This window comes from Aulonocara sp. 'chitande type north' Nkhata Bay, linkage group LG3 (assembly GCF_057382095.1).
Source record: "Aulonocara sp. 'chitande type north' Nkhata Bay isolate Kocher_YH1m ecotype deep benthic linkage group LG3, A_spYH_male_GT1.1, whole genome shotgun sequence".
In the NCBI taxonomy this organism is placed as follows: Eukaryota; Metazoa; Chordata; class Actinopteri; order Cichliformes; family Cichlidae; genus Aulonocara; species Aulonocara sp. 'chitande type north' Nkhata Bay.
In genome coordinates this window covers 49170302-49186835 of record NC_141346.1, presented here as the reverse complement: position 1 = coordinate 49186835, position 16534 = coordinate 49170302, and the positions used below count along the sequence as shown (strand labels likewise).

General features: G+C 40.3%; 1 protein-coding gene across 8 annotated transcripts in view; it reads left to right on the top strand.

Moving 5' to 3' along the window:
• Window positions 1-69: 69 nt before the first annotated feature.
• Window positions 70-16534, top strand: part of mark2b (MAP/microtubule affinity-regulating kinase 2b) — a 51299-nt gene continuing 34834 nt past the window's right edge. For all 8 annotated transcript variants that reach the window (XM_086284537.1, XM_086284555.1, XM_086284569.1 and 5 more), the window contains exon 1: window positions 70-1408. In XM_086284537.1, the coding sequence (XP_086140663.1) occupies window positions 1358-1408 (51 nt within the window). In that variant the 5' untranslated portion in view covers window positions 70-1357. The remainder of the gene's footprint in view (window positions 1409-16534) is intronic.

Sequence of the window (16534 nt, the reverse complement as noted above, 5' to 3'; positions counted from 1 at the left end):
TCGAGTGAAGCCGAACTCAGAACTCCCTCCCTCCCCTTTCAAGTCGTGGTGCAAGCAAGCAGCCATGTTGCCGCGAGCTTGTTCCGGTATGAGGGCAGGATCGTGCGCATAGACTGCATTCGGGCGCAGCTCCTCGCTTTTCTCCCCCCTCCCCGTGACACGCACCTCCGAGCAAGAAAAGCCCACTTTGCTGATAATGGATTTTACAACTTGATGATTCCTCCTTCGGTCGGCTGGTGACTGGAATATTAGTCGGTGTACCGACAGGACGAACTGGTATATCGCCACACTGCAGTGCAGCACTGGTGAACGACCTTATTCCAATCACGCAACACAAGGAAGAGCGCCGGTGATTTCCGTGGATTTTGAGCTCTGTGGGTTGCTCTCTGGCAGTCACCGCCACTGCGGTCGCTGGGGAATAAGCTAACGAGCTAGCCTTACCTCAAAAAATCCTGAATTAGCTAGCTACATGGGCTAATGTCGACCAGTTAGCTAGCGGAACAAATTAATTTGTGATTCTCACCTGCCATGTGACCATTTCACAAGGTGCTGCTTTTATTTTTAGGATACCCTGGCCCCGGATAACTCACTGGGAATATTTGAATTTGCTTTGTGAGAGGTGGGAAGGTCGAGACCTCGCCGGGAAATAACTTTGGCCCGAAAGTTTGTAGACCTCGGAGCTGGTTTGAAGACCTAAAAGGAAACATCTCTGCCACAAAAGGAGAAAGACAAACGGCGACACTGCGCGATGAAAACGACGCCGTGTCAACATTTGCTGTAAATTTTGGCAAGCGGTCATTGGTTTCCCCAAACCTCAGTTGGCAACCTTACAAGTTAGCACGATAGCCACCTATCTGAACCTTGTCTTCTTTCAATACAACCATTGCCCAACTTTTTCTTCAGGCTAGCATAAGTAGCTAGCTGATCAAAACGTCACAGCAGCAGGTAGTTAGCTCGCGTCTTACATCCGTGCTATACCTCACTGTTCGCTATCGACGCAGATCAACTTGAACTGGGAACTGAATGCCTTCACACCCAGGCCGGAGCTGAAGAAAACATTAGTTTTTCCCATTTTCTGCTTGTTGACAAACATGAGACCTGCGGTTGCTGCTGCTAGCTAGTTTCGAGCTAGCTGGCTAACTCGGCTAGCCGCTGATGGTGGGATTCAACTTGTTGATTCACAGGCTGTCTGTCGCGCTGCTAGCTGGCTAGCACTGGACATCTGTTGGAGATTTTCCTCAGCTATCAACTACACAAGTTTTAAATGCTCAGCAGAGACTGACGAATCGTACTAGTTTCAAGGTTCCTTTTTCCATTTTTAATTTTTATTTTTTTGGCAACACAGACTCCTTCAAAAATGTCAACAAGGCCCCCACTGGTTCAAGTAATTGAAAATTCGGCCGGGCAGGTAAGATGTCCTTGTAAATGACTCTTAAAAATGTAATTATTTGTGATATTTGTCCACAAAATTACTTGAAGTTCTCATCTGCTGGGGAGAGAGGCCTTTGTTGGCCTTTTACAGGCTTTGGTTGTCTCTGGTTGCTTTTTTTCTCTCCTTCCTCTCCTGTGTCTCTGTTGTCTTTGCCACAGAGCAGTGATTCACCAGCTTGCCTACGCACTCACATTGGATTTCCCACTCCTTACAGGATAGCAGAGCAAATTTAGGTTTCTGTTTAGTCTGTGTTTAGACATGTCCTCCCACTTGACTTTTTGTCACTTTTGACCTTCTGCAATACAGGCAATCATAAAGCTGAAAGTCAGTTTTCAACACATTTCTTTATCACCAAGTTTGATGAAGACATGTAGATTTCTTTTTTATTTATTTATGCTAATTTGCAACTTACCTGTCCTTCTGGAAGAAAGTTGCTTGTTGCACTCTTTATTTGACAACCTTAAATGTGTCACAAAGCTATCAGACAGAAGAAGTGGCATTTAAATGGAAATGAGAATTTGTATTTCAAATGGGAACTTGCAAGGAGGTTTGCGCTTGGATATATCCTCAGTTTATTAACAATAAACCCTTGTAGATCATTGTTCAAGGGGAAAAAAGTAAAACTTGGATTGCAAGTAGGGCTATAGGGGGTGACTGAAGGCACTCAGGCTGTGCAAACAATACGCATCTTCTGACCTAGTAAAAGCCTGCTAACCCCCATCCATATGTGAAAGAGCTCCAAAAAATCCCAATAAAAATTGAGATTCATCAGTTGCAGAGGCTGTGCAGATATGGTTTCCCGCTTCAAGAACCCTTTTTTGTCTATACATTTGATTAGTAGTTCTTTGAGGTATGTGCTCCAAATCCATACTAGATCGCTGGAAATAAGCTTCCATATCTGCAGCATCTGTCTTAATCTTGCAGACAGTTTTATCTTTCCATTATGAGAAAGCCGCATTTGCTCACATGAAAGCTATTATAGCTTCTAGTGAAGAGTGTGACTCGGGCAGTCCATGTTCAGCATCACGTGGTATTTGCCTCCTCATTAAAATCTCTGAATGTTTGATGGGGAAGGAAAATTGTCTAGGTATTGACAGTGTAGCCACTGGATGATGTCAGCAAGCGTTTGAAGCTAAACCCACTTTGCGGTGCTGTCCTACGAATGCATCTGTGGTGAGGATTTGCTTTTAGCAGCTGATCAGCAGTTTTGACGAGCGTGGGAACTTAACTAGAACTATTGTTTCCGACGTGCAAAGTATTTTTAATGAAACCTTTGTGAAAAATTAGATGCGTGGCTATGTAACACAAAAGAAACACAATAAGGGGAGTGCTACAGTGCACTCTGTCAAGCTAAACAGAAACGACGAAAACCCCAAACTTAAGTGTGAACTGCTGATGCATGGCCCTACCAAAATACAGAACTTATTTTATTAGCCAATAGGAGTGTGTCTTGGTAGTAAACACTGAAGGGTTCAAAGATATTTTTTTCTGTCTTTACTTCCCATAAAAGCAAAATGCTGACATAAGTTTACCAGTAGATACAACGCACGTGTACCGCTGCCTGTCGCCACTTCTGTTAAACCACTTTTTTTTTCCTTACACATGCAGTGCAGCTGGAAACAACTTCTATTTATTACCTGATGGACATATGTGCAAGAATGCAAATGTCTGATCAGACAAACTGTCTTTAACCTACCAGCTTCCTAATGAGTCCACATGATCAGTCAGATTTCACCCAAACAAAAACTTTTACTTTTTCACCTGTTTTCTGAGTTGTTGTTTAAAAACAGCATCAGGGTGTAAAGAAAAGTGGACATACGCTTATATTCATATGTAGGCAAATAAGTAGACACAGTGAGAATGAGACATGCGTACACAGCTACACCCTTATGGGAACAAAGGTCAGCAGTAAGGCAGTAGAGTCATCCACTGTAGCTGCCTTTCGCACACAGTACAAACAGACAGGGCATTTCCATCTCCAGTGGGATCTTAAAAGTTGACGTCATAGTGAAAGCTGGGCGCTTTTGGACATGTTGCTGTAAGAGAGACACGTATAAAGTCATGAGCAGAAGCTTCCTCACTGTGTTCAGTGTGACAGCTTCTGCTCAGGACCTTGCCGAAAGAGAAGCGGTTGATTAAAATGTCAGACCTGGCTCCACTTTAGCCAGATCTAGAATGGACAATCAAACATTGCCCATTCTGATAGGCAAATACTTGAAGGCAGAATATGGAGCAGTGTTTAGTTTGTAGCACAGGACACACAAAGCAGGAAGGGAGATAAGTGCTCCTGTGATATCTTGTCAGGCTCATAAGAGTGTAAAACCTAACTGCGGTACCTTGGCGATTAATAACCCCTCAAACTGAACTTGTTGTCGGACGCTGTTTGTGCGGCCTTAACCTTATGTCGGTTTGAAATAATCCTGCTCTTGTTCTGAATGCGTCCATTCTCGTCCCACAGCATCCAGTGAGGATTTAGGGTTGGATTTGAGGGGTAAAAAAAGAGAAAAGTTTGGGGTCATGGCAAATTCTTAACTAGGTTTGTAGGCAAAAGGCCATGGATGAATACTCCCACACAAGTCCAGTCTGTCTTTAAAGGCCATGTATAGAAAGCCTTTGGTGTCAGGTCTCAAGATACGGGACAAAATGGCACCGGGCATGAGGACAGGCTAAGTGTTGACGAGTCTCTCTGTGCCCGTCAGAGATTTAAGTCTAGGTTCTGATCCTTTCAACCCACGAGCAGGTTATGATCCGCTTGTATCTGCTAAAGACGGCTTGATTGCAGTGGTTTGTTTTAATATTTTGAGGAACCCTAATTGGGAGCTGCTTTACTTGGCTTCAGAGTTTGCAAGCTTTTCTTTTTTTCCTTCTTTACACATGACTGCCAGCTAATCTGTGAGTTAATGGTTCTACAGGTCTGGGGGGATTGTGAAGTAAAGTTACTGACCAACACAGTTTTCCATTCAGTCATCATGAACAGTTGCTGCGCACATATAATTAGAGAGCTGTCAAATACAGAGAAGTGACTTATGACATCTTTCTGACGGTGTGAAATGGCAGATATGTTGAGTGGCTTTGATCGGACACGTTCTCACGTTGTGCAAGGGTTCAGGCCTGCTGTTAGTTTGAGGAACTTATTTGTGGTCCACATGAGTGTAACAACATTTCAGTGTTAAATAACAGGATAAATGCATGTTTACTACGTGTTAGGTTGTATTTTTGTGTTTAAACTACCTGGTGTTAAAATATTACATGAGTGCAGTTTGAAATAGGTTTTGGCACAGGTCATCTTGTTAACAAGTTTGCACAGTTTGTCCACTTCCCTAGACATGATCACTGAACTGTCTGATTTCCTGTTTTACAGTGCTCTCCCTCTATTCATTAAGCCATGTCTTCTGACCCACTAATATAGCTAGAAATACTGGTATGGCTCTTCAGGTCTGTCAGTTCATCCTTCTTTGTTTGGATGGTTGCACACTATGCCGGATCTTCCGCACATTATAGAGCCAAGCCATTAATTTGTCAAAGTTGAGACATTTCCTTATTGGGTCATTGGGAGAAAATGTAAAACTAACTGAACTAGATTTGGAAGTGGCGTTAGAGGTTTTGAGTTTTCATGAGGTTTATTTACACAAGTCTTTATTCCCAAAGGACTTGCAACAAGGAACAAGGAAATAAAACACAATAGGAGATAAAGCACTTGCCCACCTCCAGCCAGATGTACATAACAGTACATACAGATGTTACATCCTCACACACTCCTATTAAAATCATTATAAAATGTGTGGGGAGAATTTCCTCACCTTCGGATCAGACATAAACATGTTTTGTGTAGCTCACTGTGGTTGATATGAGGTGGTGGGCACGCACAATGGGATGGAACATAGTGATCTAGTTGTCTGTTTATTTGTTGTGTAACTCCACTTTTGCACTGGCTTTTTCCACTTTAGCTCCTGAAAGAATTTAAAATTGTTTTGTTTTTTTCAAGCAAAAACAAAGGAATAAACAACAAGATAAGCAAACAAATATCTATATTGCTCTGGGGCAGACAGATATTTTTACAGTACAGAATATCATCATCGGTATATCGGTTTCTTTTCTTGTCGTGTACACAGGACTATGGAAAATTTCAAACTTAAGGCATGTTCATATGCTTTATCTTAAACGGCTATTAATGACAAGTGCAGTTCGTAAGCCTTTTTATGAACCGTCATTTCTCCCGTCATACCTCCTTTGTCAAGTGTGTTTCAGTGCTGGGTTAATCATTGAGCATCCTTCTGACGCTTAGTGTGATTGAGACTGGTGCAACGTCATTTTGCATCAGACTGATTGGAGTTCACCGAATTAGTGAATGATTGAAGGTCGTCGACCACGTCTGCCATTGCTTTCAGTCTTGACAGCAGTGCCTTGAGCCTATGGTAATTGGTGAACTTGAGTGGATGGATATTAGTTTGACAACTGAGGGTTAAACTGTATTAGATAGTAACTATTAAAAACAGTCAAAAGTAACTAACTATTCCAAGCAGGATACTTTTTTAACTACTTAAAAACTGTTTAAAAGTATCCTGATGAAAAGATGCGAATGTAGCTCAGGTTTTGTAAACAACCCCCCCAAATCTTATGGATAGTTTGATCCTTTTACCTGTGGAAACCATAATCAACATGAACTCGGGGTTCCCAGCAATATACCTACAAAGTCGATGTGGAACTCTCCAGGCTTAGGTTGGTCAGGGTTGCAGTTTACCCTGACATTGGTCACTGGCAGACACCAGGTTACTTCTAGTTAGTGAGTGGAAAATGTAACTTGTGTACCAAAAAACAAAGTCATTGAATGAAGTGCATGGTAGTTCATTGATCTAAATCAGTTTATTGATTTATAAAATGGTTAATATAACTTGAACTGTTACAGTTCATCAGCAGTAGTTTCTATTTTAGCTTGACCTTTGTAAACGCCACGAGAACTGAAACAGTGATGCTTGCAGATTCAAAATCCTGTTGAGCGTCACAACAGAAAACATGAAGGAAATAGGAGTAGAGCTGAGCACAGTTTGATGCTTTTCACTCGATACCTCAGGCGTATGAAAGAAGGCAAGAATGTCCCACCAAGCTGGGGAGCTGGAAATGTAATATAGATAAGAAAGGAGCACTGAACGTGTGAGTGTGTTTACTTGATCTGTGTTCACCTTTCTTTTTTTTTTTCATTTCTACATTCATGCTCTTTTTGGATGAGTCATCGTGTAAAGGAGCTATAGGACACATGTATGCACACACAAGTTGCTGTAATGCCCAGGAAACCATAAACCATGTCTCTCCCGCTCCTTATTAGAGCCATCACTAGGCAGATGAACAGAGAGACAAAGCTGGCCAGGGCCTTAGCAACAGAGAACCTGCCTTACACACACAAGCGTTTACTTCCTCACACTCGGATTTGCTCCTGCCTATACACACACACACACACACACACACACACACACACACACACACACACACACACACGAGCACAAGCAGTCTCTCATTTTCCCCTTACAACTGGGTACGTTCAGTTAGTCAACTGCAAGTGCATTTATACCTGAAGGTCCGGGTGCAGGTGCTACCGAGGGATCTGACCGACATGCACTGAAATTCAGTGCTCAGTCTGTGTGTGTGTGTGTGTGTGTGTGTTTTGTGTCTTGAGGGAACAGGGTAAAACAGGCCCTACCAGTTGAGCAGAGTGGTAGGTGTGGCGGCCAACTGTAGATGTGCGATTTGAAGAGCCTGACGTCATTTAGGTGAAGGTGTGGGTTTCTTTCACCACTTCAATGTAATTCAGTCGCTTGATATCAGTTTGCTGTGAATACTTGGATTTCTTCCTGTAATCCAGTGTGCCTGGTTTTTGTGTCAAGGAAAAGTTAAAAACTTGAGAACATCATTAAATTGTCACATTTTTGAGTATTAACTTCTTCATAATTGTTTCCTGAAGTAAAGCTATTTATGTAGTTTGACCTTTAAAAAACAAACATCTTAGTTTCAGTTTAAAACGAGGGCTTTCAAACATGCATCCGAAGTGCTATTGTTTTTGCTCTCTTGACTACATTCATGCTGTTGTGGTGCAGCTCAGTATCCAAAACATATTTCCCAAGGCTGAGACGGGCTGTGCCAGAACTTGATTTGCCTACTTAACTGTCTTTGAAAGTGGTTTTAGTTGCCCAGCTTAATATTTAACTTCATACTGCACTCATCACTATAACATTTGTGTGGATTAAACACTACAGGTACATTGTTACCACAAACCCATCCAAAACCTTACAGTGTAACCTGTGTCATAACCTGATGGACACTTCCCTAGAATTTTGACTGTGTTGTTGCAGCCCGCACAGGTTTAAATGCTGGGAACGGCGTCAGGCACCTGCTCAGGCTATGTTATAGGCTTAGAGAGACGTCATCTCTGCTTAGGGCTGGGTGCTGCGGCCAGAAATCATTCAAGTACAAGGACAGGACTGAAAGTGAGTTAAACAGCAGCCAGTATCCAAAGAAAAACTTTGAAAGTCTTTCAGAAAACCTGGAGATCTATAAAAATGTAAATAACTTTAACTGTCACTGGGCTCCCTCAGTTGGGGATAGTTCAAAGTTTTTGGAGTTGGCATGTATGAGGTTCTGATCCAGTGTTTCCAAAAACAGATGGAAATCAGTACGCTCCGCATCATGGAGTACTGACCAGCACAGAAGCCAGGCGATCTACAAATGGATTTTAGTAACCTACAAAAAAAATCAATCTCTCTAAGTGTATGCTATATTAAGAACATTTTTAGGCCTTTACTTTCAATCAAAAACCCGTTATGCACCATCATCAAAGCAAACTCAATCGACAGTAATTTTACTTTGCATGATGAGTGAGTTTGCTGCTCTGTCTACAGCCTGCATTGGTTATGTTTTTGGTTTAATTTGTTAGTTTGGATCCGCAAGTTCAAATGACTGTTTGTGAGACTGATTGTTTGAAAAATAAATTCCCACACGACAAATTTCGTCGACTTTTGCCACATTGTGCATTTGTATCAGTTGTTACTTATTTGTGTGACCTAAGTATTGCAGTGGAGCTTTGAGAATGGGCAAGTAAATGTGTTACAGGGTTGTCAGAGAGCATCTTTGTTCAAAGCGAGGTGGCCGGTCGTGGTGCTTCATCTGCATGGAACACGCATGTAACCTTCAGCTTTTCCACCCTGTGAGAGCTACACAGACCTGTTTACTCTGGTGGCTCGCACACACTGCTCACACCCAGTGTTACATAGCAGCAGGAGGAGGGCACACAAGGAAGTGTTATGCAGTGTGTCCCAACTGTGACAGCAGTAGTGCAAACACAAACTCTGAACTGATTTGACATGTACACACACATTCACTTATCTAGGGAGTTTCAGTGTAAGAGAACACACACAACACTACATTGACAGCAAACTGAGATCGAGCGTGACACCACCTTGTTAAAGTTAAGGCCTCTCAAAGATTTACTTGGCCTCATGCGGGGTGTCAAGTTTGTTTGGCTAGTATGGCTATATAGTAGCTGTACTGTACATAACATGTTAGCCTGCAGGATTTTAGAAGGCATGACAAAGAAGCAACATTAACCAGTGTACTAATATTACAATCGCTTTTTGTCCTGAATTCAAATTGAGATGGAGCTACACCTGGATTTATGAATTACCGCTTCAGCTGAAATGTTGCTTAATCACGTCATTGTTCCCTACACCTGAAGGAAGGTGCAAGCTGATATGCATTGGCACATTTCTTGGCACTTGCTATCAAAATTATTTCTCCTTTGTGTTGGCGTCTAACTGTATTTTAAAAACTGTCCATTATTTATTTATTTTAATCAAATGAACGGTGCATTTTCATATCTGCTCTTAAGTGAGGCATTTTTCAGACACTCGATATGTAACATCAACATTCTGCAAAAGTCTCCCATTCAGACATGGCCTGCTTCTTTTCCTCGTGACTTCATTGAGACATATCATATCAGTGATTTGTGAGTCTGTGTGAGCTCGGTGCTGGCTGATGGGCTCAGAGATACAGATCCCTCTTCTGGAGTTTGAACAGCAAAAATTCATTGTAGATTAACATTTCAATCTTACTGTAAATTAGAAGTGGACACCAGAGATGCATGCTGTCGGGGTATTGTGTGTGCATGAGGTAATACTGCTGCTTTGAAAGTTTTACGTAAACGTTCCAGTCATTGACTGTTACAAAAACACGGCCAGGCTGCTCATTCAGGCATAAAGCATACGGATTCTCTCAGACTAATATTAAGAAATGAAATGTTTATACTGTCCATGGTCTGAAAGCTGAGCAGAAAGCACTCTGTTAAATCCCAGACTCTCCCAGGGGCTTTAGCAGTAGTTTATTACAGAGTAGCCAACCCTTGTGTGTGTGAGTGTGTAAGAGACAAACGCACGCCTTTGCGTTGTCAAGTGCCACATTTCAGCACCAGATCATGCCCTCCAGTATCTGAGCGATTGACCACTTGAATTAACTTTTATTTCCATTAGCGATGTCCCCACAGCAGCAGGGAAGTCAGTCTGTTTAGAATGAGAATTGTCTGCAGCTAACGTTAAATCTATTTACCGATCTCCAACTTTCTGAACTGTTTTTGCAACATTTAACAAAAGCCGTTCTTTTGTATATTCCTTTTCTTTTCATGCCGCCCACTAAGACTAATTTCTAGGCTATTATTCTAACCCACTTCACCGCTAAAGCCCTGATTTTGCAACAAAGAAGCTGTCTGATAAAATTCCTGTTCACATGAGTCCAAGTGTATAAAGGTCCAGTTAGGGCTGCTCGATTATGGCAAAAATGATAATCACGATTATTTTCACTGAAATTGAGATCACGATTATTTGACGATATTTATTTAACCCTTTAAGACCTACTATAGAACCAAGTCCACCAGAGCTTATATTATTTTTTTACATGCTGTAGTGCCATTTGTGGGAGCATTTCAAGTTGCTATACAACTGTTATAGCCCATATTTTAATAATATGTATGCATTAAGTCCATAGTAATTACATAAATTGCAAAAAAGTGCAATAAACTACAAAAAAAATTGAAAATCGCTTTTGTTTTGTTTACATATATTTCTACTTGGAGAAATTTAAGAGGTTTATCCCTCAAAACTTTAAATACAATAAAGTTGCAAAAAAATAGTTTCCCACCACAGGAAATTTATTTTGAGTGTCTTCATAGTTTTATTTTGGAGATACACCAATTTTTATATACTGCAGGAAAAACAAAAAACAATCCTATGATGCAAATTTGCAAAGAAAACAGCAGGTGCATCATTTTACTGTGGGAAGTGTTACGAACAGCTGATAGGAACGGCAAAGCATGTTTCTGGAATATTATGTTTTTGTTCCTGCAAGCGCTTTTTATGCAATTTTTGCAAAGCTATATGTGGAACGAAACCGTGACTGAGGACAAGCTGATGGCATCAGATGTAAGTACAACTCCTCCGGTTTCATATGCAAAACAAATGATTGCGCTAGCTTACACGGTTCAGGTTCTACAGGGATTTAACAATAGTTACGCAAAACGGAGCGTGCTGCTCTGACCGGCTTTAAAGGGTTAACAATGACTTTAAAAAAATAATATAAAATAGTGTGCAACACCACTGAAGTTTTTTTTTTTTTTTTAAACTCTTTTCAACCAACGGCAGTCACTCTCCAAATAACTCCTGCTTAGCTTTCCGAGCTTCCCTCGGGTCCTCTTAATCAGCGGTCTCCACCCTTTTTTGCGCCACGGACGGTTTATGCCCGACAATATTTTCACAGACGGCCTTTAAGGTGTCGCGGATAAATGAGGGAGGGGCTAATAATCGGCTCAGTCATTTTTAATGATCGTTGAAAGCCCAGATCGTAATCGTGATTAAAATTCGATTAATTGAGCAGCCCTAGGTCCAGTTCACCGAATGCCAGATGTTCAGAAGGCTTGGTTGACGAGGATGAGTGTAAAATGTAACTCTTACACTTGTACAGCAGTTTATTTTTGCCCTGTAAGTCATGCATAATGCTGATAACGAAGCCTTATTAATCCTTGTCTAAGATGGCCCACAGCTCCTTGCGTTTTATCATGTAGAATTTGTTTAATCTATTTTGTAGTATTCACAAATAACAAAGAAATGCATAGATTTCTGTCAAATAACACAACCAGGATTGATTGGAGGCTGGTTGCCTTTAGTACCAAAGCCCCATTCTGAGCCAGGAAAACCCTGACTATGGTGATTAGATAATAACAGTGTGCTCTGTTCAGATGGATTTTTTCTGACAGTTATGATACACAAAATATTGCCATCTAAGGACAATTAACTCTCTTTGTCACGTACACTTTTTATGTGCTTTGATCTTGGGTTGAAGAAAAGAATTACGGGAAGGAAGAGAGCACAACGGGTAATAAAAGAAAAGAAGTATGAAGAAGAAACCAGCATTAAGATAGATGGCAGGATTTAGGAAGTGACAAATCTCCATGACAACACAGCCATCATGACTTCAGCTTGGTGTGTGTGTTTGTGTGTGTGTGTGTGTGTGTGTGTGTGTGTGTGTGTGCGTGCGTGTGTGTGTGTGTGTGTTCCCTCTCACTCAGAAAGTAGAAGTAATGCAGCTTCTGTCTGTAGTTGTTCTGTGTGTAGTAAAGTAAGTTTGCACATTGAGTCCAAATGTTGTTGGGGGATTGAATCCTTGATGCAATAGCAAAGTTTTTATGACTTTAAGACTTGAGTTATAACTGTTGTCCCCATATTACCTAATTTCATATTAGAAATGTGCACTAGTCAGCTAGACATGTAAACATTGCTGCCTTTGCTAGTCAGAACCAGAAATGCTCGTTAAACTAAATATTCTTTTTTGGAATAGAAGGATTATTTTTGTTGCATCATTTGCTGGCTTTAAGATGCTCTGCAGCAGCCTCCTATTGGAGCTGCATTTCTGCTAGGTGGAAAGTTGTGATGGATTACAGCTGTGAAAAGCAGCACATTTCTGCACTGTTTTGATCTAGAAAACCAAAGGTGGTATGTAGCCTGTGTCATAGTAAGCTGACATAACCGCTTGGTAGAAGCATCGCATAATTCTATTCATGAAGAACGCTGCTGGTGCTAGCATTTAGACCAACCCTTGGCAAACTGACGTGGCATATGCATGCCAAAAAGTGCTTATAGGAATATGATCAACGTTTTCAAATCGCACACGAATGGGGACCAGCAGCTGCTTTCAGCTGCTTTTTCACAGGGCGCCTGTGTTGATGCCATGAAAAACAAACTGTGCTTTAAGTATCACCTGTAGCGAGAGCTGCAAGAAAAGATTATTTTGGATAGTCAACTAATCTGCCAAATTTTTCTTTGATTAGTCAATGATTATTTCAGTAACTGTTATCACCACTTTCTGTGGGCAAACCTCCTGTTCCAGGTTCCAGTACCTCACCTGCTCAAGTCTGCCCAACTGTGAATATCACCCTGTTGTCTGGTCCCACAGGCAATAAAATTAATGACCCAGGAAACACGTGAATTTGAAAATAGTCAAAAGTATTTTAACATCACTTAATAGGACCGTCAGAATAAAAATTAAATAAATAAAAATAGCAAAAATGAAAGTGCTAGTAATGTTTAAGCAAAAGCTAATGTACAAATGGGGAAACTAAAAAAAGCTTTGAAAGTTCATGAGTTTACAATTACAGTGGACATGCTAACGATGCTCTCTCTCATGACTTCAGCCATTTGTAGCCACTCCTGTTTAATGGCTTACTACTAGCTAACAAAATTGAAATGGTGTTCGCTTAGCAAACATCATTCGGACAAGTTTCTGACAGGTAAGCTAACATAAACACTACTGTACAAACATTAACATAAACTAATTTAACTATTCATTCTGAAACGTCACAGCTCCAGGGTGATGACGTTTTAAATGCTCGTGTGCTGCAGCACTGCTGTCGTGGAAGGAAATGTCCACGTTGCACAGTCTGCTTTAAATTAGTTTTCTGTCAAATGCTTTCACATTTTTAAAAAGAAAAAAATATATATATCTTGTTTCCATTTTCTTCCGTCCTTTGTTCTTCTTCATTGGTATTGCGTGCGGTCTTGACAGACGATACAGGCGTTACTGACCCCATAGCTTCCTGTAGTGTATTGCGGTTACAAAAACGCATTTATGTGACTTAAGGATATAACTCAGCGTCGACATCATCGATTACAACGACAAATCGTTGCAGCCCTACCGATAGGACATTAGCTTACTGCACAGCATTCAAGGACATTGGTAGTGAGCAATTGGGGGCAATAAACTATAGCTTAATAACTTTGTTTCTTTTTATAGCAGCGTGGCTGCACTTGATTAAGCCCAATTTAATTTTTATTAAATAAGATTAAGTTTGGACAAGTGTATTTAAGGAGGACTGCTCTCATCAACTACACATCTTGCCGCCAAATTACAGCAAGAGGCTCGTTACAGACCACCTCAGATTTCCTCACATGGTAAATTGGCTATTTGAAGGCAGCGTACAAGCTTGTTAGTAAGATCACATGTAACTGACATCGCAGCAGCTCTTTTAATGAAGTCAGAGAATCTGGCTGGGCTTGAAAATTTTCCATTTTTCTTGTTTGGATGTACAGGCTTTCAATTACAGCTGAGTATTGTTGTAAACGGTCTTTAAAATGGAAGAAAAGCGAAAATTCTGAGTTTTAACTCTGGATTTAATTGGAAATTGTCCAGCTCCATGCCCTCTTTATAAGTTATAAGCTTTATTTTTTGATTAATTATCAGCTGTTGTTTTCTTCATTTGTAAGGTTATATTCATTACAAATTTATGAAGGAGTAATGATACCTAGAAAGCACGGTTCAGTATAAACCTGCCATGGTTTGGTACATTTCTTGGCTAAATCACTTAAATGCTCCATACTGTCAATAAGAAAATACTCAGCTCTTTACTCTTCACTGCAAAGCAAATAAAAGTGCATTCTACATATAATGAACAGAAATAAGCAATTAAAACTAGCGATGAAGTAGCACTAGTTTTCTACTTTTGTTAACACTGAGGACATGGCTCGTTGTGTAGACAGCTGATTGTCTCCCTGCTTATTATGAGCTGATTTGTAGGTTTTTGCTTTAGGGTAAAACTACAGATATTGATGTGTTGTCAAATAGGAAACTCAGCTCATTACTCATGCATTTAAAAAAAAAAAAATGAAAAAATTGTTTATCAGTTACTTTTCAGTCTGAAATACTACAGTGCAGTGTGTTGTTTCAAGCTTTCTCTGAGCCTTCAACAACAAACTGAAGTTGTCTTTAGACAAGAATGAAACGAGTCACAAATTTTTAGTTAATCATTTCAAATGAGGGGGAACATTGCGAGAATGTTTAATTGTTAACAGCAGTTTGGGATGTGCAATTTAAAAATGTAATTTGGAAAGAAAAACAGCATCTAATAGTAGCTGCCAGTGTACCATGTTAGTTGTTGCCAACATTGGCAACAAAGTTGCAAGGTTTTAATTGTGTGTAATTGCATTAGTTGACATGTCTTTGTCATAATGCCGCTTTTTTAGAATTAAACTCGCACAGTTTGTTACACTCTACAGAGATGTAACAAAAATAATCCTTCTATACTAATTTCAGGCCGTTTCTCTAAAACTAAAACTTTCAGTTGTGATTACAATTGAATGTACACTTAACACTTAATCAGTTTAATAGTTGATAATTAACTGGCGTCTGGTAGTGGTAAACTGGAAAGAATGAACAGTGTCTGTTTCTCTTAATGTGCTGCAAGTTGGGTAATTTTAATTTCTTACCCTAGCTCAGTTTGTAATGATCATTTTTCTTGGTGTGTTTAAAGTTCACCTGTTCCCTGTTTTTTAAACCTTAGGTTAGCCCTCTGTTGTTGAGGTCAGTTGACACAGGCCAATCTCACATTTGGTTTCGGCTGTCCTACTATTAGTGCATAACGCGTACTTCTTGTGCAGCCCTCCCTTACTTTCGTAACTGCACTGTTGTATTTAAAAGAAAAAAGGCTGAATCTGATTGCCTTTCTCCCAGAACTCAGACTAGTAAAGGTCAGTGATTGGAAGTCAAAACACAGGCAGTACCTTAGATTAGCTCGACTGCTTTGTCTGTGTTGTGGTCAATTGCAAATGCTTGTGCTTACAGTGTAACAGAGAGTGGATTTAAGCTGCAAACATCTTGTCAGTGACTTTCCATCTTGAGTGTGTGCTGGGAGGTGTGTTTTAGTTGGACTGGGTCTGAACACTATACTGCCATTATATTTGTTTTAGAACAGGGCTGTCCTCACTGCAGATTAGTTGAGACGCGGTAGCCAAAAAAGTGTGGCTCTGAGTTTTGCGGGTGGCTTATCTTCCTTTATTTCATTGTACTGCAGATGTGTAACAGGTTGGTAAACCTTGTGAACTTTCACAGCCAACCTTGTATTAAGTAACAACAATATGAAACGGCCAAATTACAAATGAACTAAACTGTAAATTCACTAAAATTTAAATATAACTTTGAATATGGGCATTTATTTATAGTGGGGAAAGGGTACATCTGAGTAGTGTCCTGTGTCACCCTTACTGCACAGGCACACAGTTTCTTTTAGTATGCCTTAACAGTGTCCCCACAGTCTTAAGTTGCAAAGTGTATGAAGATAATTAAAATAACCCCATGGTATCATGTATTGCTTTAAAATTCATTACTTTATACAAACCAGAAACTTGTGTAAACATGTTAATGTTTGTGTGTTTACTATAAGGAAGTGGCTTACAAAGCTGTCAAGACATGTGCACAATGTGCACGTTTTGGTTTTAAGCATTCTATAGATGCTGCAATGCAATCGCCACAGGAGTGTTTAACTAAGAGATAATAAAAAAAAAAGTTTTACAGTCCATATTTGGACTCGTTTTTTGTTTTTCATGTCAGCAACATGAATCTCCAAGTACTGTCTTGGAACAGAAGCACATAGTTGGTCCAGAGAAAGTTAGGAGTCACCATGGCAACCAAGAAAGTGAAGTTTTTAAAGAAGTGGCAGCTGTTGTAAGTTTTAACCCAAGCTTGTGGTTTGGTAAACCTGACCCAGCAGCTTTTGATGCCTAAACATAACCAACTTGTTTT